Raw genomic sequence first — 22,110 nt, 5'->3', positions numbered from 1 at the left:
CTGCCCTCTGGGTGTGTGGGTGTGCTGGCACTCACACACGCCCCAAAACATTTGCAAACAACTGCCTGTGAACTGAACAAATGGCCTTTAACAACCTAACCCCAAAGCCGAGGCGAAATTGGGGCCCACTTGAGAGCAAAATTCCAGTAACAAATTTTAGCTTTGGGCGACCTCGAGTGGCAGCAGGAGGCACAGCTGCTCTTTCTGAAGAAGACCCTTTCCAGGAGGTGGGGTGGGGTGGGGTGGGGTGGGGGGTCCTGTCCGGCAGGCCTGGAGCCCTGATGCTCCTTGCCCAGCGCTCTCACCCGCTTCGCAGCCAGGCTGCCACAAGGGGGCGCACCGGGGCTCCCAGCCAGGGGTCTGGGGCAGTATCAGTCCTAGAGACCTCCACTCTCCCCACACTCCTCCCGCACAGCAGATTTGGTCTTTGCAATGCTGGGGGAAGGCTGGCTCAGTTATTTTGAGCTTCACCTGTTGCAAAGCAGCAAAGCTACGTGAGGAACAGATGACAGGAACCCGGGGGGGCTGCAAAAATAGATGCCAACGCCGGCGGCAGATTAACCGAGCTCTCGAGTGGGCCGCTCGGAGGGAGCAAGCAGCGCAGGCCAGATTGGTGGCGGGCCAGAGGCCGGCAAAGGGCATTCTGTGTCTCCCTGACTGTACTCTCATGTGCGGGTAAAGGCCCCGGTTAAATTTCAGCCCTTTGTTCCCCAAATAATGAAAGAAAGACGCTTTTGCTCTTTCAAGAAAAACCGACAGGAAACTGCCTTTGGGCATTCTTGTAGCTGAAGAAAACCTCATCCTCGACGTGTTTTCCGCAGATCAGCGCCCCTCCCACCCAGGCGCTTTTTAAGGGTTCTCTCCCACACTTCCCTTGCACTAGCTGTGTCGGGGAAAGCAGCGTGGCCCATCTCGAGGCTTCCTCTCGCCCCTCCAGGGAAAAAAAACTCCAACCAAACAGCATGGGGTGAACCAAGCCCTTCTCTTCAAAGTCTTCCACCTAATATGTTAAAACGTTTCCTTTAAAAAAAATACACTGACATTTCCCCAGTCGCCAGCAGTTTTGGTTGCCACAGATTCTACAGAGCTGAGTTTGCAGGGATCGCCAACCTGATCTCTCCGGGATTTCAGCAGGACTGCTCCAGCTGCAAGTCCACGCTCCGTCCCGAGGAGGCTCCCCTGAAGAGGCTTCCAGGCGATGGATGTCTGCATGTGCACCCCAGGCCGGGCTGGGCCACCGTCCACTTCCTCTCCCTCGTCCCTGCCCACCTGCAGCGAGCCCCGTTTTCACATCAGGAGCCCCAGAGGAGGACGCTCCTGTGCTGCAGAGGCAATGCTGCCGACTCTGAGAGCGCTCAGATCCCCCAGGGGAAAAAGAGAATGACTGCCAGGGTGAGGTGGAGAGAGGGGCGGGTGGTCTGGCAGGCAGCGTCATGCTGGAAGAGGTGCAGCTTCTTGGCATCTGGGTGGAAGACCCGGGCATCTTCCAAGGCGCCATGTGCCGCGAGGGTGAAGTTGCTGTCCCCCGAGGCCACCACGTCGAAGACGCACGAGTGGAAGTAGGCGTCCTCCACCGGCAGCTTCTCCTTGCACAGCCAGTAGGCCTTCTCGGCGGTGATGGCGCCCTGGCCGCAGCAGCCTTCGTGCCGGGAGAGGCGCTGGCTGAGCGGGCAGCCGCCCACGCACAGCTGGAGGTCCTGCTCCTCAGTGAAGGAGCGGGCAACCTCCTCGGCCACGCGGATGGAGAAGGACAACTGATTCCCTGCCTGGCGCACCGCAATGGTGGTGCCGATGTAGGCCGCCCGGATCTCCACGTGCTGCCCAGGAGCACGCTCCAGGATGCGCAGGCTGTGCCCACCAGGCCGCTCGCCCCCGTTCACCGAGCCGTCCTCAAAGGCTGCCGGGAGGCTGTTTGCCTCGGCTTGGTAGACCTTCTGGTCAATGCACTCCTTCATGTTCTTGAAGATGATGGTGATCTGGAAAGAGAGCAGAGGTCAGGCACTCAAGGGGGCCCGAGGCACCTGTTCCCCGGGAGTCTGAGGCCCGGAGGAGCGTGTTTCGGGGACGGGTGGGCTTCCCTCTGTCCCTCCCGCTCGGCAGAGAGTCCTCCAGGCCCAGCTCCCTGGCCCTGCTGTCCGGCTCCAGACCCTCTTCCTCCCGCGCCTCGCAAGGCCCGGACCCCTTCGCTAGACAACACATCAGCCCTCTTCCTGGTCCCCAGACTTTGGCCTTCTGGGAAACGAGGTTCTGCCCCGAGGCAGAGGAAGCCCTTTTTACCCACCCCATGCTTTCCAGAGCCACAGCAGCCCCCAGGTCACCTTGCTAGTGGCCGTGGCATTCGATCCTTTGGCCACGGGGGAATTGGTGGCCTGGGCGAACAAGTAGTGGTTGTCAAGCAGCGGCCAGGAGCCCTCCACACGGCAGGTGTGGAACTCGTCGCCGAAGGTCCGCACGTGGGGGTCCCCAAAGGAAGCACAGTGCTGGTAGGCGGGCGGCCTGCCGTGCTTGTGGGCAAAGGCCTTCTCATAGTCACAGATGTCTGGGGAGCCGGCCCCAGGGGGGCGGGAGGGGCGGGGCGCCGGGCTGGGCCCCTCCTTGGAGCAGTTGTGCTGGGCCATGAGGTCCTCAATGCCGTGGACGGCCAAGTGGAAGGCCAGGTCCCCGCGGCAGGTGCGGGCCGTGTGGCGGGTGCAGCGGGCGTAGGCTCGCAAGGCCAGGCAGTACGCTGCGCTCTTGTCGGGGCCCCGCAGGTGGACGGTGGAAGCCACATACTCTGAGTTGCAGCGCAGGATCGTGCAGTGGGCTTGTGCTGTGGGGCGGAAACCAAAGGCGCCTGTGGTGAGGGCGCAATGCTCAGGGCCGCAAAGGCTGCCAGGAACGCCCCGCCCCGCCCCGCCCGCCAGGCACACTCTCGCTCGCAGGTCCCGCGTCCCCATCTCTGGGCTCGCCTCCCGCTGCTCGGGGAAGGAAGTCTAGCATGCTGCTGCTTTTACAATGCCTTTATCTCATTTCATTTGCGACTTTTGTCGTGGCTACGTTTATACTTCCACTGCTCCAGAATGCGCAGTTTTCATTGGAGTTTCTGGCTCTGGGGAGGGAGCTCAGTGGCAAGATTCACTGCCCGCCTTTATGTAACCTCTGCAGCTGTGCAGGGGTGTGATTGAGAAAACCTCTGCAAAAATGCCTTTGCGAGTGTGGCTGGATTCTCACCCCGCCCCCCGTCGCTTCTGCACCATCCTCGCCCTGGAAGCTATCACGGGACACGCCCAAAGAAACCAAAGCACAGAAGCAGAACCCCAAAACAGCAGCAGAACCATCATAAAAGAGAAAAGAGCCGCGTCCTCACAATTTTCCTGAAATGCAGAACGGCCCCTCCCCCAGCCAGGACCCTTCCCTGACCCCCAGCCTCAATTCTCCCCAGGTCTGGCGCCTCTCTCCTCTGCACTAGCTGGCGGATTTCCACAGCCCCGCGCCCTGCCTCCAAGGTTTCTTGCACTTCTGCCATTCTTGGGAGCGTGCAAGGTGTGTGTGTGTGGGGGGGCATCTGGGTTCCACAGCTATGGGGAGAGCTATTGTATCTGCAGGACTGTGATGCTCTTTTGACGACGTTAGAGCTTGTTTGCTGCGAAAAAAGGTCAGATTAATATAAGAAATGTAAGGATACGTTTCCTCTTCCTCTGGAAAGAGAGATACGGCTAGAAAGGGCATTCCAGTCAGAAAGAGAGAGGCGCCCACCCGCCCCCCAGAAAACAAGGCAGCAGTGAAGGGAAACCGCGGTCCAGCTCCCCTCGTCTTACCGTGACTGCAGAACAGGAGAAGGAAGAGCGCTTTTAGGACGAAGCTGGTGCCCCGGACCCGCTGCGACCCTGGCGAGCAAGGGGGTCCCCCATTCCAATCCATGCAGACGTGGAGGGAAGATGCTCACCCAAACTTCTCCCTGCCTCTGGAAAAAGACCCAGCTTGTAACAGAGACTGCTGGGAGTCCCCAGCGCCCGGTCCCTCACCTATCTCCTTCCAAAACACCAGAGGTACGAGGAAGGAGGGCGGCGTGCGACAGCCCCACCGCTTCTCTAGAAAGCTGCTTGGCCGGCTTCCGATGTGGGCAACCGCATCTTCCTCGGGCTCCAGCTATGGGCACTTTGTGGAACTGAGAGAAAACGGCCTTTGGCAGCGGCTGTGGGGCCTGCAACCTGACCCATCTCCCGAAAGGCAGAGGCTGCAAATAGGCCTTGGTATTTCAGATCGCCTAAGCAGAAGCTGGTGGGCGAGAGGTATTTTAGGCATCAGCCCTCTCGCGTATTTGCACATATGCCGATAGGCGCGTGCAGAATACACACGATCACGTAAATGCTTTCAGGGACCCCAGCGTGTCCCTTCAGTAGGTTTTCCTTCTTCCTTCCCCCATATCTGTGCACTTCTAGGCAAGCTGGGTCCGTATCTGAACTTCTGCGCTGGATCGCATGACGAAATGAGAGGAATTTTGCCCATACTCGGTCTAGATCTCCTCCCCCAAACTACCTTTGAGAAAATTACAGAAAGCAGTTCAGTCCAAGCAGAAGATTCCTGGTGGGATTTACACATTTTAACCAAAACAAATTCAACTGCGAAGCTGGGTGGCCCTGTTCCTCCAAAGTCACCAGTCCGGGTGCAGACAAGCAGAGCTAAAATCCTCTGACACCCATTTCGTCTGGGACTGCAGCTCTCCTTCCTGCCACTTTGGCCACCCCCCCCCACGGCACAAATCCATCCCCACTGTTCCTGCCCTTCTCTCCAATGGAAGGCATCGCGTCTCCTTTTCCTTTCTGGCTCTTTGAAATAGTCGGAAAAGGTTTTGTCTGCTCCTGGATCGCAAAATGGTCAAAGCGCTGCAGGTTGAACAAGGCACATTTGAGTCTTCTTACCTGGGCGCGAGCCTCGAGCTCTTCCTCCGAACGGCCTGGACTCTGGGACCCCCTTTCAAGCCATTATCACCGAAGGGTTCCTCGAGAGGCCGACAGATGTTCTGGAGAGCAGAGCGTGGGCAGGGCACACCGGAGGTGGCAAGCAGCCTGGAGCCTTGGTTGGGAATCAAAGCCTGGGTTACAGGGACCCTCCCCCACCCCCAAAGGTCCTTTCCCTTCCCCAAAGGTGTGGGGCAGGAGGCTCTGAAGAGGCACTGGAACTGGTTCACGTCCCTGGATAGAAAGTTTAGAGGAGGAGCAAAAGCCACAAAAGCCGAATCCGTCCGATGCGCCCGCTGCAGGCCCGCAGGACCTACTCGCTTCCCTCGGCCTTCGAGAGGACGGGGCTGCAGCCGATAAATCAAGACGCAGCTGCACCTGTTTCTCCGCTGGCATCTCTGGGGGGAGTCAAAGCTCTGCGTGGGAGCCCATCCAGGGAGGGCCGAGGGGGAGCCAAAAAAAGACTCCGCGGATGGAGCCAGGCTGAGATTGCAGCACTTGTGGCGAGGCCAGTCGGCAGCTACACGGGTGTCTTTGGAGAAACCGTCCACACGTGCCCCTGGGTGCCGGGGGCGCGGGGGGGGGGCTGCAGCTGCACGCACACGTTCCCTGGACCTCCTTCTCAGCTTCCACTGTGGGCTGACCCGCATGTTCAGATAAGGAAGGTTTGAAGAAGGGGGTGGACAGGATAAGGATTTCTCCAAACCGAGGCACAGCAAAGAAGGTTTCTCCTTCAGGAGTCACAAATTCCCGCCTTTGCGAAGTGGTGAGTTTTTCCATTACTCGGCCATTCAGAAGCCAGCTTGATGCACCTGCACAGAAAAGAGGTGGTGGGTGCGTGTCTCAGAATTAAGAAGGCCCTTTCACTCAGCTGCTGCGATCCCCCCCCTTTAACGATTATTTCCCACTTGGCCTTGGGAAGGCCTGTGCAGCTGGAGGTCCCCCCACCATAAATGCCCAGCCCAGCCTCACGGGGGGGGGGGGGGCGCTGAGAGTGACTAGCAGGGAGCTTTGCCCTCCTTTTCATTCAGTGCATTCATTCAGCCCAACAAGAGGTAAAGCAAATTAATCAGAACACAATAACAGCAGCAGGAAAACCACGTCTTCCAGATGCAAACCCCAAAGAAGTCAGAAAAATCAGCAGCAGAGGAAAACCCCAGAAGCATCAGGAGCAACCCCAAGGCAGTTTTCTGAGGGAGTGAGAAAAGGAGGCAGCGGGTGTGTGTGTGTGTGTGTGTGCAAAGCGGCAGAACAGCCACTGGGGGTGCTGTGGCACCCCCCGAAAACCAGGGCCGCATCTTGAGCCTCCCGCATTTTGGAAAGATGGAATCGCACTCTGGATTACGGAGGAGGGGAGGGAATCGCAGAGAGGCTGCAGAACTCCAGGACTGCCAGAAAAAGACAAAACCCGCGCTTGGGCACGAGGAAAGAAATCGAAGTGCAAGGACCTGAACCTAGGGGGGTTAGGGTTAGGGTTGAAGGTTGAAAAACAATATGCAGATGTTTCAAAGGTATTTGCAAGGAGAGGTTTAGCCTTGTTCTCTCTCGCTCCCCCGGCAGAAGATTCTGGCAAAGACAAATACCGAATTCAGTGATAGGATTCAGCGTGACGACTAGATTTGATGACGACAGCAGGACAGTCTGATCATTATAGCAAAGGGATCCGTGAAGATAACAGCAAGAAGAAAAATTAAACATTAAAATGGGATGCCACAGTGTCTCCTTTAAAAGAAGCTTCCCAAACTGGTGTCCTCCAGATGGATTTGTCTGAAACACTGTGAAACCCTGAAGAAAACTGCTAAGATAAAGAAATCGCTGCTGCCTTGGACGCCTGCTCCAGGTAGCACTTCCAAATCCACCTGGAGGCTGGGCGACATTTAGCTTAACTCAGCCTCAAGCCACGGAAACATGATCCTTGAACAGCACAGCTTTTGGAACGCCCAGAAAATGACACGGAGTTCGTTTTTTTGTGAAAAAACAAACAGAGTAACTCCAAAATGAAATATTTAGGTTAACAGAGGCTTTCAGGATGAGGAATATTATCCTCACGGGGAACCGGGAGTGCCTTAAATCACTGCCAGCCATGAGCTTGGAGGCTGTAAGCATATTCCTACTGTATTGTGGTTGCGAAAAGAGATGCTCTTTCGGGTGGCACATTTTTATTCCAAGGTTAATGGGAAGGGGAACTTCTGGCCCTGCACAGGCGGGATGTGGCCTCTCGGACTTCACCTGGATACCCAGACAGGGTTTGCTTCTGCCCAGAATCCCAGCTGAGGACACTGAGCCTGGCCGTCCCTGCCTCCAGGAAGGAAGGGGGAGCTTTGTCTCCAGAGTCCTTTCGGGGCTAGTGGGAGGGACTCATCCCCCAACCCTCCGGTCCGGGAATCCAGGCGCCCAGCCTGGGGAGGAGGAACCCCTGAAGCCACTCATTCAGCCAAAGCCTTTAGACAGACGGGTGGGGCTTTTCTTCCCCCCTCCACAATGCCGCTCACCAACACCATCCCTGCTCTCCCGGCTTCTCTTGCGCCGCCAGGAACGGCCGTCGGCCCGTGGCCAGCGGAGAGGAGCAAGCCCAGCCCTCGGGTCCCCCAGGCCGGGCAGCGGGCACGGCCGAGGAGGAGCCGCCGCCTCCGCCGCCCTCGGTCTTTCGGACTCGGATCGGGGCGTCCTTCCCGCCCCGCTCCTCTGGCTGGATTTATGCTCCGCCGCGCACCCGCTTCCAGCCGGGGTCAGAGGCGAGAGGTTGGAAAGGAGCGTCCCCGCTCCGCGGCGCTCCGGCGCTAGCCTGGCCCGGGGCCCCCGCCGCGGCTCCCCGGTCCCTCCTCTTGGCAAAGCGGCGGCAGGCGCCGCCGGGAGAAAGAGCGGCTGCGCGCTCGGCGCCCCGACTCCCGCGAGCCGCTTGGCCAAGGGAGCGCGGCCGCCAGCCGGCGCCCTTCCGGAGCCACGATCGCACCCTCGAGGACAGCTCTGCCAGCCGCGGCCGCTCGCCGCCTCCCCTTCGGGCAGGGAAACGAGGCGCCGCAGCTGGAACCGCCCCGCGTGGCTGCTCCTCCAGGAAGCCCGGAAGAAGCTCGCAGGTGGCGTCCTTAGTTGCTTTGCAAGTCAGGGTCGGGTGGGGAGTCAACCTGGAAAAGAACCAACCAACCTAGATTAGTCTGGTTAGGCTAGAAACGCTCGACCAGGACGAGAAAGGCCTTCAAAGACCCGGGAGAATGCTTTCAGACGCGCAAGGGTGACTTTCCAGCGCTTGCCTTCTGCTCTTGCTGGCCTGACTCGGGCACTGAAAAAGGGAGCAAAGAGGCAGCGTTTTCAAGGAAAGAAACCCGAGGAATAAAGAACCGAATGAAGAACTCTTGCCTATTAATAATTTGTAGTGAGTCTAAGGAGAGAAAATGAATATGTATTCTTCAGACCTTCAAGAAATGGGAACAGGTATTAAAAGGGAAAAAAAGAAATTGTTTTTGCAATAAAGTACGTCAGTGCGGTAAAATAATTCCTGCTTTGAGGCAAACAAACACCACTGAAAATATCCCATTGTTACTTATAATCAGTTTCACCAACACTGAGAAAAGTCGAAAAGAACGAACAGCAAGGCTAGAATTTAAAGTTCAGACATATGAACTTTGATACAGGATTTTCTTTTAAGTTGTGATATTGTGACTTGGCATTTTATGTACTGTCTGTTTATGTTTTGTGCTTTTGGACTTTTGGTTATTGCTGCCGTTCTGATCTAGGAGTAAAATAAATAAACCTGTGATGCCTAAGACCTCTATTTCTTTTGCATTTTGCCTGACATGTTTGCTTTTTTTAAAGGTAAGATCTGAAATATTTTAAATAACAAAGAGGATTCTGTAATTACGAGAATTTTAAAAAGAAGAGGAAATTGCTGTAAATAAATTTTGTTTTATCAAACATACAAAACAGAATTTCAGTCCCAAGAAAAAACATTTAATTAGAATTGACTGATTGTACCAGTATACTAATTGGCTGAGTTTCACCATACATTTCAACGTCTCATTTTCAAAATTGGATTTTCATTGCATGCATCGCCAGGGAAGGTTTTTAGCATCTGATTTTTAGTAAATGATCTCAGCCCATCTCCTCTTTTCAAAGTTCCAGATTATTTGCTTTGCGGCTCTTATTCCCTTGTGATGTTCAGTCAAAAGAAATCATCGCTTTTGCTCACATTCATCAGAATGAGGCGTGTCATTGATTCAGTTGCATTAAAAGAAAGACCAATCTGAAATCTGATTTAACATTTAGACACTTGAATTAAAGAGTTCCTTTCAGCTGTTGTTTGTCACCCTTCTTGGGCCAAACGGTGAGCAGGATTTATTCTGCCACTCTTCTACCACTACAAGGAAGGGGCATTCCCCAGCTTGGCCAATCGTTCTGCACAAACGCGTCCCACCAGAATCAAATCCTCTGGCATTTGAGAAAGACAAGGCTTTGGGGCCAAGTCCACGGCTTCCTTTTAGATCCCTTTTTCCATCTAAAAATAAAGATTCTATTCCTCATGGTTCTGAAATAAAGGAACTGATTTAAACAAGAAGTTTTCTTCTAGGGGTGGAGAAACTTCAAATGCCTGAAAAGTCTCCATGTGAGGCATTCCAAATATGATCATATCAAGGCTCCTGTGTGCAGTCCACGCTCTCACCGAAGGAGGAGAGGCACAAGAAAAGGCCTGTAGGTAGATAAGCCCCAAGTTGGCCCCAGCCCAGCATTCCTTCTCTGCTTGGTGTCCCAAACAGCAGGAAGGCCACAAACTCTTCCTCCCAAGCAGCTCGTATTCTGGGCTACGCTGCCCTTGAATGTGGAAGTTTCACTGATCTTTCACAAGGAAGAACTGCTGACACCTCCTCGTACGTTTGCCTCCCAAACGTTTAGGTCAAGGAAGCTGTTTTCTCCTCCCGCACGGAAGGGGAGGCAAAGCCAAAGTTATTAAAGGGTCCCACCTCCAGCTCTGCTAATGTGCTATTAAGTGACGCACGGCGAGCGGCTTCTGAGAAAACGCAGGGTGTTTGACGCTGCTAGCTAAAAACAGAGGTTCCCCCACCACTGCTTTGTCTCCGGGTCTTTTTAATCCGAGTCTTTTTTTTAATCGTTCTCCAGGGAATTCAAAACGGGCCGAGAGAGCACCCTGTAACCCCAGCCACGAAGCAGGTGGCGTGGAGAGCAGGGTGCCCAAGGAAGGGGAGAGGAGAAAGTGAGACCCTCGGAGGTGGTGGCTTGCCTTCTGGGGAGGGGGAAGGGGGAGAACCCTAACGGGGCCGTTTTAACTGCTCTCCATTAAATCTTCTGCTACACGTTCTAATGGTAATAGCGGGAGCCTCTATAGAGGTCCTTTCTCACTGAAGATGTCTTTATCAAAGGCGCTCCTGGGAAACGGTTGCCCTTCGTCCCCAGACGTCACGGCCAGCGCAGGAGCTCCATAGTCTGCGTCACTGCAAAGCTGTGGCCTCCGTTTTCTTACTCAAACTTGACTGTTTTTAGCAGGAGCACAAAACCATGTGCGCGGGGTCTTAGCTGAGGACCGGAGGGCCGTTGATGTGTGCATCAAATGCCTGAGAAAATGCCCTTTGCTGACTGAGCCCTCGCTTTTATTTTGCCTTTGTCCCACTTTCTCTAGCCAGAGGGGCTACCAACTTTCCCAGCCAAGAGAGCTTTCCTTCCTCGGACGCCGGCATCCGGCCCCCTCCTGCAGCGCACCGTGTCTTCTGTGACTGGCCCCTTTGGTGCGCAGTGCAGCACCGAGTTACGTCCACCCCAGCCTCTTACAGGTCTTAGCCTTGGGGAGACCTTCATCACCACAGCTTTTCCCCTCTTCAGCCTCGATCAGGCAAATGCATGCACAGAACAGGAATGTCGCTCCTGTTCTGAAGGCTTGAGTAAAACCAACGGGAACCCTCAGAGAATTGCAAGGCAAAGCCAGTGCCCAAAATCTGTGAGTCCGAGCCATGGAGGTGGCTTCTAACTTGGGTTGAGCCACACTGGAGGATGGCTGAGATGACTGTCAGAAGCCTACAGAAGTCTGTGCTGTAGGTAAGAAATGTGCCTTTTTGAATCTTGTCCTGTGACAATTCAGTCTGCAAGTAGAACTCTAGGACTAGTTTAACTGCTGGCTACCCTTCTAATATTTCAGTTGGAAAAGCATTGTTGTGTTTAGAAAATCATTTGCAGAGAGGTAGCAAAGTTACTCCGTCACTTCCGAAAGCTTTATCGTCTGATTCCCATGTCTACATGCCATATTAGTAGGACTAGATTTCAACAGCTTAATCCGCAGAACAAGGCCTATCAAGAGCTAATGGCAACCCTGTTGAACAGAAAACCCATGTGCCAAAGCGGTCCATCTGCTGAATGCCAGGACAAAGGCGTAGCCATGGAGAAGGAAACTGGTATCTCCACGTCTGGTCCTCGGGCTTCCCCAAGGCCTCTGGCTGCAGGACCCTGGGATAAATGGGGCTGTGGATCCACTCCAGGAAAGTAGGTGGGCCATAGAGGAAGGGGGTGGAGAAAGGGAGATGTGGCTCAGGCTGAAGAAGTCTTCCCGGTTTGTCACTTCAAACCCCATTGTGATGTCTGAGGGTGAAGTCATCACGTCGGTTGAAAAGGAAGGCTGGGTACCCTCAGAGCAAGGAGAGGCCCAAGTGCCCAGCTCTAGGCAAGGAAGAAGATGCCATGATCTTTAGGAAAAATCTAAGCCCCGGTCATCCAACCTTTTGGTCCTAGAAGAGGAAAAGGGGGAGAAAGAGGAAGAGAAGGGGAGACGCCTGCATCTCTCATGGGAACAACTACCTCCTTCCATTCCTGAGTCAGTCACCCTCTACCAAAAAGTCACCTGGGACATTATCATGCCTAAGCAAAATGTTCTGGCTATCGGGATTGACCTTGGAACCACCTTCTCCTGCGTGGCCGTCTGCCAACATGACAAAGTAGAGATCATTGCCAACGACCAAGGAAAGCGAACCACGCCCAGCTTCGTGGCATTCACTAACACAGAACACCTGATTGGGGACCCAGCCAAGAGCCAGGCCTCTCTCAACCCCCAGAACACGGTGTTCGATGCCAAGCGGCTGATTGGCCGGAAGTACGAGGATGCCACCGTGCAGGAGGACATGAAACATTGGCCATTTACTGTGGTGAGCCATGAGGAGAAGCTAAAGGTCCAGGTCTCCCACAAAGGTAAGCAACGGACCTTCTACCCCGAGGAGATCTCTGCCATGGTCTTGGCCAAGATGAAGCAAACAGCTGAGGCCTACCTGGGCTACTCCATCTCCCAAGCCATTGTCACGGTGCCCGCCTACTTCAACGATGCCCAGCGGCAGGCCACCATTGATGCTGGAGTCATTGCAGGCCTCCAGATCCTAAAACTCTTGAACGAGCCCACAGCTGCCGCCATCGCCTACGGCCTGGATGCAAGGAACCAAGAGGCAGGCAGTCGAAACATCCTCATTTTTGACCTGGGCGGGGGCACCTTTGACGTTTCTATTCTTTCCACAGAGGATGGCATCTTTGAAGTCAAGGCCACGGCAGGAGACACTCACTTGGGTGGGGAGGATTTTGACAAGAGGCTGGTGGCTCACCTTGCCGAGGAGTTCAAGAAGAAGCACCGGAGAGACCTCTATCAGGACAAGAAGGCTCTGCAGAGGTTGAAGACTGCTGCCGAGCATGTCAAATGCACCTTGAGTTCCTGCACCAGTGCCAGCATCTCTGTGGATTCCCTCTTTCAAGGGACTGATTTCCACATGACCATCACTAGGGCACGCTTCGAGGACCTGTGCTCTGACCTCTTCCGAGCCACCCTGAGGCCTCTGGAAAGGGCCTTGAAAGACGCCAAGATGAGCAAAGGAGACATCAAGGACATTGTGTTGGTTGGGGGCTCCACCCGCATTCCCAAGATCCAGAAGCTGCTGAAAGAGTTCTTTAGTGGCAAGGAGTTGAATAAAGGCATCAATCCTGATGAAGCGGTGGCCTACGGTGCAGCCATCCAGGCCGCCGTTTTAACGGGCAACCGGACACCCAAGATGCAGAATATGTTTCTTCTGGATGTCACCCCTTTGTCTCTGGGGATCAATACGCAAGGAGGTGTCATGGCAACCGTCATTAAACGCAACTCGCCTGTCCCTACGAAAGAGGTCATGGAGTTCACCACGACCGAAGATGACCAAGACACCATCTTGTTTATGGTGTATGAAGGAGAGAGAGCCTTGACTAAACACAACCACCTTTTGGGCATGTTCACCCTGAAGGGCATCCCCCCCGCCCCCTGTGGGGTCCCAGTCATCCTGGTCACATTCTCCATTGATGAGAACAACATCCTGACTGTCTCAGCCAAGGATGTGGAGACAGGGAACACCAACCACCTGACTATTTCAGACACCCGAGGACACTTGGGCAAGGAGGAAATAGAAACAATTGTGCAGAAAGCTGAGGAGTTCCGGGCGAATGACATGAGCCAACAGGAGAAGATTGAAGCCATGAACTCATTGGAGTCCTGCAGTCTGGAGCTCAAGAGGGTAGCCGAAGAGCAACTCTTGGACGTGAAGGCTAAGAGGAGGATGCTGGAAATGTGTGACTGTGCTACCTCGTGGCTGGAGGGGAACCCCTTGGCGAGGAAGGAAGAATGTGAGCAGCGGCAGAAGGACCTGGAGGAAGCGTGGGACTCGATCTACACCAGTCTCGGCCAAAGCGAGCCACCAGAAGAGCGGGCGGAAGGAGATCCGGAGGCCGCCGAGCCAAAGGAAAAAATGGAATGAACCGGCCGAGTGCCAGAGTACATTGTTCCACCCAGAGGGCGCATTAAAAGTATGGGTAAAAAACGTGTCCGTCTCCAATTACAATGATTTAGTTCGGCTTATTGTTTTCAGGCCCTGAAAAGTCTCCAGATCAGCTTATAAGCAAATCACGTTGCAAAAATCCATATACAAGTTGAAGCTTAGCAGGCGATGCTAAAGCGAGAGAAGAGGCATTCAGGGCGGGCCAGCCAAATTACCCGAGCCCTGAGTGGCGGAACGGCTGGCAGAAGTGCCCTGCCCCTGGCCTGGGCAGGGGCGGGGTCAGGCCCAAGGGCAGCCTAAAAAATCATTCCTCCCCCTGGTAACCCCCCGAGCCAGCAGCGCTGCAAGAAGTTGGTGGCGCTGAGGTGGCTTCCGCCGGTCCATCCTGGATGACCCCCCAGGACAGCTTTTAGAGCTGGACTTTCAAAAGGCTTATTTAATGTGGCTTAGCCTTAGTCACAGATAGGCTCTGTCAAGGCGTCTTTGAACAAAGGGTGCTTAGTTCCCATTCCCCGGTGGGGGGGCAGCAGAGACCAGGTAGTTAAATGTGTGGATAGGATACAACAGATCTGTTTTTAAAGTCAGCAAGGACTTGCTTCTTTCATGCTGTTATCACTCAGCCTTAGCTCCTCACCTGTAAATGGGGGTAAAAGAATATCAGCAAGGGGGAAAATCTGTCTATCCTTTCCCTGCTTTCTGCTACTGTTTCCTGATTTCAGAATGAAGCACCTTCGGGCCAGGAACGGTCCTTCTTCCCTCCCAGAAACAAAGTCACACACACACACGCACCCCCCAACAAAGAACCACCACCAGACCCCAGACCAAAAGCAGTCTGCACTTACCCGGGAGGCCCAGAGCCACCAGCAAGCTGGCTGCTTCCCAAGCGTGGGCGGGAGCCAAGGGGTCAAGGCACTGTCCCAAGAGAGAGGCTTCGAGTCTTTGGCCCGCTCCCTGAAAAGGCCCTCCCCACATCCTCTCCAGGTGGGAATGGTGGCGGGCTCTGCAGCAGAATCTCCCCCGGGAAGCAGAGGAGGAAAGGGGCTGCCGTCTGCTGGGGGCCCTGAGCCCCCCAGCAGGTCCCAGGAGCCCATTGTGACATGCCCAGTGATGGGGGAGGGATGTCTGTCCTCTGGGAGAAGGGTCAGAGGGAGAAGTGGGGGACGCAGGGACCAAGAGGAGCTGCCCCCTGGATTGCCAATTTTCCATCTTTGGCAGAAGGCCGGGGGCGGCTTGGGGAAAGAGCCGTCTATGGGAGCTGACCTCAGCCATGCCGACCACTCTCCCAGCCCCGACTCCAGGCTGCTGACTCCTTCCACGCTGAGACCAGCCACGGCCAGGACTCGCCCCAAAGGCCCGGCCGTGGGGATCGACCTGGGCACCACAAATTCCTGCGTGGCAGTCTGCCAGAGGGGGAGGGTAGAGATCCTGGCCAATGACCACAACGGCCGCACCACCCCCAGCTGCGTGGCTTTCACCAGCAGGGAGCGCCTGGTGGGGGAACCAGCAGAGCTCCAAGCCAGCCTGAACCCAGAAAACACCATCTGTGGCGTGAAGCGGCTGATGGGCCGCAGGTACGACGACCCCTTGGTGCAGCTGGACCTGAAGAACCGGCCGTACCACGTGGTGGAGGCGGGCAACGGCAAAGCAAAAGTCCAGGTGTCCCACGGAGGGGTGGAGAAGGTGCTCTACCCCGAGGAGATCTCTGCCATGGTGCTCTACAAGCTGAAGCGGGTAGCCGAGGCCTGCTTAGGCCGCCCGGTCACCCAGGCCGTCATCACGGTCCCAGCTTACTTTGGTGATGCCCAGCGCCAGGCCACCATGGATGCGGGGGCAATTGCGGGGCTCAACGTCCTGAGCTTAGTCAGCGAGCCCACTGCAGCCGCTGTGGCTTATGGGCTTATGGAGAACCGCCAGTGCAAGGGAAGGAGAAACATCCTCATCTTTGATCTGGGTGGGGGCACCTTTGATGTCTCCATCCTCACTGCCCAGGATGGCATCTTTGAAGTCGTGGCCACAGTGGGGGATTCCCACTTGGGGGGAGAGGATTTTGACCAAAGGTTGGCCAGCCACCTCGCCCAAGAGTTCACGAACAAGTATCACGAGGATCCCACCGAGAGCAGGAAGGCGATGCAGAGATTGAAGGTGGCCTGCAGGAAGGCCAAGCATACCCTGAGTTCAAACATGACAGCCACAGTCTCCATTGACTCACTCTACAAGGGGATTGACTTCCACACCACCGTCACCCGGGCCTTCTTTGAAGACCTGTGCTGTGACCTCTTTCACGCTACCATGCTTCAGGTGGAGCAGGTGCTGGAGGAAGCAGGGGTCAAAAAGAGCCAGGTGCATGAGATTGGACTTGTGGGAGGCTCCACCCACATCCCCAGGATCCAGAGGCTTCTGTCAAAATTCTTCGATGGACAGAGGTTGTGCAAAGCCATCAGCCCCGAGGAGGTGGTGGCGCACGGGGCCGCCATCCAAGCTGCCGTCCTGACAGGCCACCGATACCAAAACTTGCAGAACCTCCTCCTCTTGGATGTGACCCCCGTCTCCTTGGGGCTGGAGACAGTAGGAGGCGTGATGGATGTGGTGGTCAAGCGTAACTCTCCCATTCCCACGACAGAGAGCAGGAATTTCTCCACCACGGAGGACAACCAGAGCAGCCTCTTCTTGCAGATCTACGAAGGGGAGCGGAAGTTGACGAAGCACAACCGCCTCCTTGGCACCATCACTCTGAGTGGCCTTCAACCAGCACCACGATGCGTCCCCATTATTGCGGTCACCTTTCAGATTGACCACAACAACATACTCACTGTGTCAGCCACGGAAAGAAACACAGACAACAAAAAACAGCTCACCGTCCTCGACACCCGTGGCCGGCTGGATCGAGAAGAGATGGAGCGGATCCTGCAGGAGGAGGAGGAGTGCCGAGCGCAGGACAAGCTGGAGGAGGAGAAGCTGGAAGCCCTCAACGCCTTGGAGACCAGCACCCTCCAGCTCAAGAGGGCGGCGGCGGAGAAGTCCCTGGATGACCGGGCCAAACGGAGGGTGCTTGAAATGTGTGAGGAGACGGCCGCGTGGGTGGAGGACAACCAGCTTGCTCCAAAGAAGGCGTATGAGGAGCGGAGGAAGGAGTTGGAAGAGGTCTGCTGCACCATCATCACTCACTTTAGCACAGACGGAGAGAAACCTTGAGAAGCCAGGAGGAGAAGCCAAATAAACCCTAGTTCCAGACTTCTTGAGGAGACTGCTGGGCACATTAAAAACAAAAAAGTGAGTATTCATTTTCTCCTTCTTCTGACAAGGCAGTTCCGGGAGACCGAAAGGAAGAAGCCTGCAGCATGAAAGGGGCTTGCTGGGCGCCTCCACGCCAAGGGCCAGCCAGCCGGGCTCTCCTGCCGGAGGAGGAGCCAAGCCAACCGGGAGGCGGAAGGCAGCCCAGGCGCCCCGCGTTTCCTTCCCCACCCATCCACAACTCCCCACGGCTCCCCTCCTCCACCGAACAGGCTCCCTCCCAAAGAAGACAGGATGGCGCAGAGGGGCCCGTAAGGTCAGCGAAGGGCCCTCTTCTGGCGCAAGGGGCACTCCAGAGGGACTGCACCAGGCTGGGGCGGGCACCCACAGCCAGGGGTAGAGGAGGACCTCCAGAGGGTGATGAGAGATCTGCGCAAGGCTGATATTCCCCCAACAGTTCCTCATAATCCCCAGATTACCATGCCTGCCATTTCTCCCAGCAGTAATCGGCTTTAATCACCGTTGGATTTCCCTGAACCACAATTTGGCTTTAATTAATGGCCACTTATGGGAAGGGGAGGGAGGGGGTGGCGTGTGGGTGGGGGCTCTTTTTCCCAGCCTGCAAGAAAAGGAATCACCCTTGGAGAACTAAGGCCAGGCAGTTAGAAGCTTCTTTGAGGCGAGGAGGCGGAGGGATCAGAGTGGAAGGGGGTCAAAACAGAGCCCCCCCCCATTTCAGTGCTTTTGCTGGCCCAGCGCAGTTTCTAGCCCCCAGGGCGGCTCTTTTTAAGCAGCGCTGCTCTGTCGCTTTCTTTCTTTGGGCGAGCAACTCCCTCACCCTCCGGATTGTGTCCTGTAAAAGAGGGAAGCCCCCCCCCCCAGATCTGGAAGTCAAGAATGTGGAGCCGGAGGGCCTGGAACTGAAGCCATCCCGTGGCATCCTTTGTCAGGCAGTCCTGCCCCACTGGCTGGGGCGCCGCGCTGAGCGGGAAGCAGACGCAAACGCCATTCTGGATCGGGACCAGTTTCCCGTTTTAAGGAAGTCCTGCGTGCCTGTAACCTTGCCCCCAGTTCTGCCTTGCCTGCCCCTCAGGTGACTCTCCGAGGAACGCCGTTTGAGAGCCAGCTGGTCTAGTGGTTAGGGCACCAGGCTAGGAGATGGTGACTTCTAGTCCCGCCTTAGACAGGCTGGGTGACTTTGACCAGTCCCCCCTCTGTCAGCCCAGCTATAAATAAATAAATAAAGGATCTCTCTTCCCTCCCGCTCCCCGGCTCGTGCCATTTAGGGCACTTCACCCGCAGGGCGCCGGAGGGAGACGGGTGTGCGGGACCAGCCCGCAGCACCACGAGGGTCTTGCCACCCTCTGGGCACAGGGCTCTTCCGCCCAAGATTTAAGGAGCCGGCCTTTCCTTGCCCGCCCCCCGGTTCCTTTCTGCTCTTTCGCCCCCTGGGCCATCGCTTCCCAAGGTCCGAATCTGGTGTCAGCTCAGTGGGACGGGGCACCTCGTTGCCTTCCCTCCCTCGTCTTGCTGCAAGCGCCGCTGCTCGCGGGGGAAATATACGGGGAGCAGCAGACGGAGGGATCTCCGCCCTCCGTCCCGCTTTCTGGACATTCCGTTGCGGCGCCGTCTTATCTGTTGAGGGTTTCCACGCGGACCAGGCCGTAGGAAAGAGTTCTCTTAAAGGGAACCATTGAAGCTGCCCCGGAGCCGAGGAAAGGCCCGCCGACCACCAGGGCCACCTCGCTGGGCGTCCTAGAAAAAGCGGGGCGGCTGGGCTGGGCTGGGCCGGGCCGGGCCGGGCCGGAAGTTCATCCCGCTCAGGGCCGCGGAAGTCAGACCACCAGGTTGGGAGCCCCCGGCCGCTTGAAACAGCGGGACCCCGCGCGGCTCCTCCGCCAGAATGCCGGAGCAGGTCGCCCGGGAAAACGCGCGGAAAGGTGGCGCGGGCCGTCCTTGGAGGAGGGGCTGCTGGGAAGGGTCCTCCTCCCGGGGACGGGCAGCGCGGCCCTCCTGCCTCTGGGCTTGGCCCCTTCGGGGCGCCTTCCCCAAAGAGCTGTTCCTTCGGGGAAATCCAAGGCTGCGGGGCCGCTCAACGCTGCCTGGCGGCCGCGTTCTTCTTTCTTACCTGCGGACTGTTAGGGCGAGCCCCCCGCGAAGCCTGAAAGGGAGCGAAGATGCAGGGCTTCCCCCGGGACTGATGGAGGGCGCAGCCTTCGGGGGAATTCACGTGGCGGAGATTGCGCGCCCGAAGCAGGGACTTTTCACTGGTGGGACAAGCCGGAAAATCGGTAACATAGGAGCGCCGTAACGCCCTCCCCCGGCACACAGAGACGCCCCGTTGCGGCTCTATTTATCAAGGTCAACAAGAAGAAAACTTTCGGGGGCAGCGAGGAACTCCCATCCTTGCTAGTGTTTGGCCACGCCGCGCCCTGCACCCCCGAGGGTAGGTGGGAGGGAGGGGAAGGCGGAAGGAACCCCAAAGGGGGGGGGACTAGGGACGGCCTGCCCTGTTGATGTGGGCTGCCCCTCCACCACTAACCATAAAGAGCTGCCGGACGCGGGAGCCCGCTCCCGCCGGCCTCTCGCTTTCTTAAGGCGGGAGCGCACGCAGCCTCCTGAGCAAGGCGGGGGCAGCAGGGCAAGGGTCCTCCGCTTTCCGTCACCCACCCAGTGCGCAAGAGCCCGCCGTTGAAATCCGCCTCCTGGCACCAGCTTTGCGTGAGGACGGATGGCCAGCCTGGGGCGCCTGGGAGTCGAGGCTGGGGAAGCCAAGGAGAGCTGCGCTCTGCTGCTCTCGCCAGGGGCGGGGGTGATTTTTGGCCGGAGGGGATACCTGGAGTCCACGCTTAGAGGAACCCGAGGGGTTGGAAGAGGAAAGGGTCTGGCATATCCCGTGCCGGCAGATGGGACGCAAGACCGCCTGTCTTGGAAGCATCAGCTAAGGAGTTCTTGGCTTTCCAAGCCACAAGATGAGGCGGGGGGAGGACTGTGGGCGGCAGAAACGAGACCTGAGACCGAGGCTCCCAGATCAGCCCCTCAGCCTGAGAAAGGCAGATGATCTAGGGAGGCCCCAGAGGTAACGGGAGCGTTGCCTTCGGTCACAGGCACTCCACGGACACACCCCAGCAGTTTTCCTGGCAGAAGTGCAGAAGTGCAGGACTCCCTTCAGCTCCCTTTCCAGCCGCCAAGTCAAACCCGGGGCCGCCCGGCGGACAGCGTAGGAGGGACTCGCCTGCCACCCGGTGGACGGACCCGGGACTGTGCCTACGCCAGGGCTAGTCCGGTCTCCGGGGGGCGACGGGTCCACAGTTTAGCTCCGAGGACAAATCCCGCGCTGAGGACGGGAAGGCTGCAGATTGAAAAGTCCACCTGCGGGACATCTCCGGTGGCGCTCCCCGCTCGAGGGAGGCCGCCCGGTGCCAGGGTCGGCGCACGAGGACATACTCGTCCCCTTCCCGAAGACGCGGCGTGCTCGGGGAGGGAAAGATCGGCGCTGGGTCTCTGCCCCCAGGCGCTTACAATCTGCGTTTCGAACCCAGCTGAAACCAAGCGAAGGGAGAGGCAGCCCTAGGGCTGGCTGAGCATGATGGGAGTTGCAGTACAGGGCGCCCGGCCGGGAAGCTGCGAGGCTGCCTCGCTGGTACCGCAACCAGGCCGGCGGCGGCGGCGGGGTGAGGACGGGGTTCCCCTGCTTTCCACCCGCCCAGCCTGGACGGAGCCAGAAACGCGGCTCTCCCCAGCGCGCCGCGCGAGCCGAGCACAAAGCCGCGCCAGAGACTACGACTCCCAGAGTGCAAGAGGGCGCCGGAGGAGCGGGGGAGGGGAGGGGAGGGGAGGGGAGGGGAGGGTCCTCGAGGCTGCCGGGAACTGTAGTGCCGGCAGGAACTCGGCTTCCCAGCAGCCAGCCGGGCGGCCGGGCGGGGAGCAAGGTCGGCGCGCAGGAAGGGGCGCAGCTGGGACCGATCTCGCAGGACGGGCGCGGCGGGTGAGTGCTCGGGAGCTCGACGCCCCCGGCCGGCGCAGGGTCCCTCGAGACCGAGGGCGCCGGCGCCCCTCTCCCGCAGCTCCCCGGCGCCCACCCTCTGCCCCCGGGGAAGGGGCGCCGGGCTGGCCCCGCCGCCGGGGCCCCTTCGGGGAGGGAGCCGCGGGGCCGGCTCGGCTGCCGGGCTCCTCGCCGCGGGGAGGCGGCGCCCGTCTGGCCCGCCCGGGCTGCAGCCTGCCCCGGGGGCGGCGGGGGGCGCCCGCGCCCGCGCCCTCGGGCGGGGCCGGGCACTGACCCTCCGCGTTGGCGTTGCAGCCCCCACGGCGCGTGGCCTCCGATGCTCGCCTCCAGCCTGTCGGCGCTGCGCCGCGGCCTCCGCCGCCCCCGCTTCTCGGCCGGACGCGCGGCGCTGAGCGGCCCGGCCATGGAGCGGCCCGTGGAGTCCGGCATCCGCGCCAAGCTGCAGCGCGCCCTCGAGCCGGTGCACCTGGAGGTCATCAACGACAGCCACCTGCACGCCGTGCCGCGCGGCTCGGAGACGCACTTCCGCGTGGTGGTGGCCAGCCGCCGCTTCGAGGGCCTCTCGCTCATCCACCGGCACCGCCTGGTGAACGACCTGCTGCAGGAGGAGCTGGCCGGCCCCGTCCACTCGCTCTCCCTGCAGGCCAAGACCCCGCAGCAGTGGGAGAAGAGCCCCAAGGTCGCCCAGGGCCCCGAGTGCCTGGGCGGATCCAAGCACGACCCGCACGTGGCGGGCAAGACGGGGCTCCCGTGAGCCTCGCCGGAGGGGAGCCCCGCCAGAAGCCCTCCGGATCGGTGCTGCCCGCAGCACCGCCTGCCCCGCCCCGGGGCCCGTTGGCGCCCGTTCGGTTCGCTGCCTGCGGGAAAGAGGCCTGCTTGATGTCTGCTGAAGTTAATTAAATGCTTTGGGCTTTGCTCCTTATTGACAGCCCTTGTCTGCTCGGTTTTGGGGTGGTAGGCGGCTGGGGGGGAGCTGTTCTCCCCCAGAGAGGCTCCTGTCCCTCGAGGAGGAGGAGAGGCGTGATATCTCTTTGTCTCCCCTCGGTGAGAGGATTCCCAGAAAGGAGCATTTGTTGAAACTACAGCAGGGTCAAATAGTCGCTTGTTTCCTGGCAGACCTCGTGCACTTCAGGACCCTCAGAAGTGGTTCAGTGAC

At 57.9% G+C, this 22,110-nt stretch overlaps 4 protein-coding genes across 4 annotated transcripts; 3 read left to right on the top strand and 1 right to left on the bottom strand.

Annotated features, from left to right (window-relative positions):
* Nucleotides 1–907: 907 nt before the first annotated feature.
* Nucleotides 908–14,650, bottom strand: HJV (hemojuvelin BMP co-receptor). The gene is made up of 5 exons (XM_025167203.2): nucleotides 14,560–14,650; nucleotides 4,902–5,752; nucleotides 3,798–3,943; nucleotides 2,319–2,809; nucleotides 908–1,976 (listed from the first exon to the last, which is right to left on the bottom strand). Exons 3-5 carry the CDS (start codon nucleotides 3,898–3,900, stop codon nucleotides 1,356–1,358), a joined length of 1,215 nt encoding a protein of 404 aa, XP_025022971.2. The 5' UTR covers nucleotides 3,901–3,943; nucleotides 4,902–5,752; nucleotides 14,560–14,650; the 3' UTR covers nucleotides 908–1,355.
* On the top strand, nucleotides 8,927–13,994 carry LOC103051884 (heat shock 70 kDa protein 1). The gene has a single exon (XM_015888224.3). The coding sequence runs from the start codon at nucleotides 11,792–11,794 to the stop codon at nucleotides 13,694–13,696; it is 1,905 nt and encodes a 634-aa protein (XP_015743710.1). The 5' UTR covers nucleotides 8,927–11,791; the 3' UTR covers nucleotides 13,697–13,994.
* Nucleotides 14,041–17,123, top strand: LOC103051650 (heat shock 70 kDa protein 1-like). Its single transcript, XM_088137032.1, has one exon. It carries the CDS (start codon nucleotides 14,321–14,323, stop codon nucleotides 16,907–16,909), a length of 2,589 nt encoding a protein of 862 aa, XP_087993158.1. The 5' UTR covers nucleotides 14,041–14,320; the 3' UTR covers nucleotides 16,910–17,123.
* Nucleotides 17,124–20,807: 3,684 nt separating this feature from the next.
* BOLA1 (bolA family member 1) lies at nucleotides 20,808–21,882 on the top strand. The gene is made up of 2 exons (XM_088137031.1): nucleotides 20,808–20,936; nucleotides 21,249–21,882. Exon 2 carries the CDS (start codon nucleotides 21,271–21,273, stop codon nucleotides 21,706–21,708), a length of 438 nt encoding a protein of 145 aa, XP_087993157.1. The 5' UTR covers nucleotides 20,808–20,936; nucleotides 21,249–21,270; the 3' UTR covers nucleotides 21,709–21,882.
* Nucleotides 21,883–22,110: the final 228 nt, after the last annotated feature.

The sequence above is a fragment of the Python bivittatus genome, unplaced genomic scaffold, assembly GCF_059951505.1.
Source record: "Python bivittatus isolate LINGU-HERP-01145 unplaced genomic scaffold, Pbiv_v1 ctg000180_np1212, whole genome shotgun sequence".
Classification (NCBI taxonomy): Eukaryota; Metazoa; Chordata; class Lepidosauria; order Squamata; family Pythonidae; genus Python; species Python bivittatus.
The sequence above is the reverse complement of the archived record's forward strand: the minus strand, read 5'-3'. Positions and strand labels throughout refer to the sequence as shown.

Excerpts from the sequence above, each read along its gene's own strand:
- HJV (XM_025167203.2), bottom strand. The coding sequence starts at position 3,900 with ATGGATTGGAATGGGGGACCCCCTTGCTCGCCAGGGTCGCAGCGGGTC. Across the intron at positions 2,810-3,797 it reads TCTCCTGTTCTGCAGTCACG|CACAAGCCCACTGCACGATC; the intron begins GTAAGACGAGGG and ends TCCGCCCCACAG. Across the intron at positions 1,977-2,318 it reads ATGCCACGGCCACTAGCAAG|ATCACCATCATCTTCAAGAA; the intron begins GTGACCTGGGGG and ends CTCTCTTTCCAG.
- LOC103051884 (XM_015888224.3), top strand. The coding sequence starts at position 11,792 with ATGCCTAAGCAAAATGTTCTGGCTATCGGGATTGACCTTGGAACCACC.
- LOC103051650 (XM_088137032.1), top strand. The coding sequence starts at position 14,321 with ATGCTGTTATCACTCAGCCTTAGCTCCTCACCTGTAAATGGGGGTAAA.
- BOLA1 (XM_088137031.1), top strand. The coding sequence starts at position 21,271 with ATGCTCGCCTCCAGCCTGTCGGCGCTGCGCCGCGGCCTCCGCCGCCCC.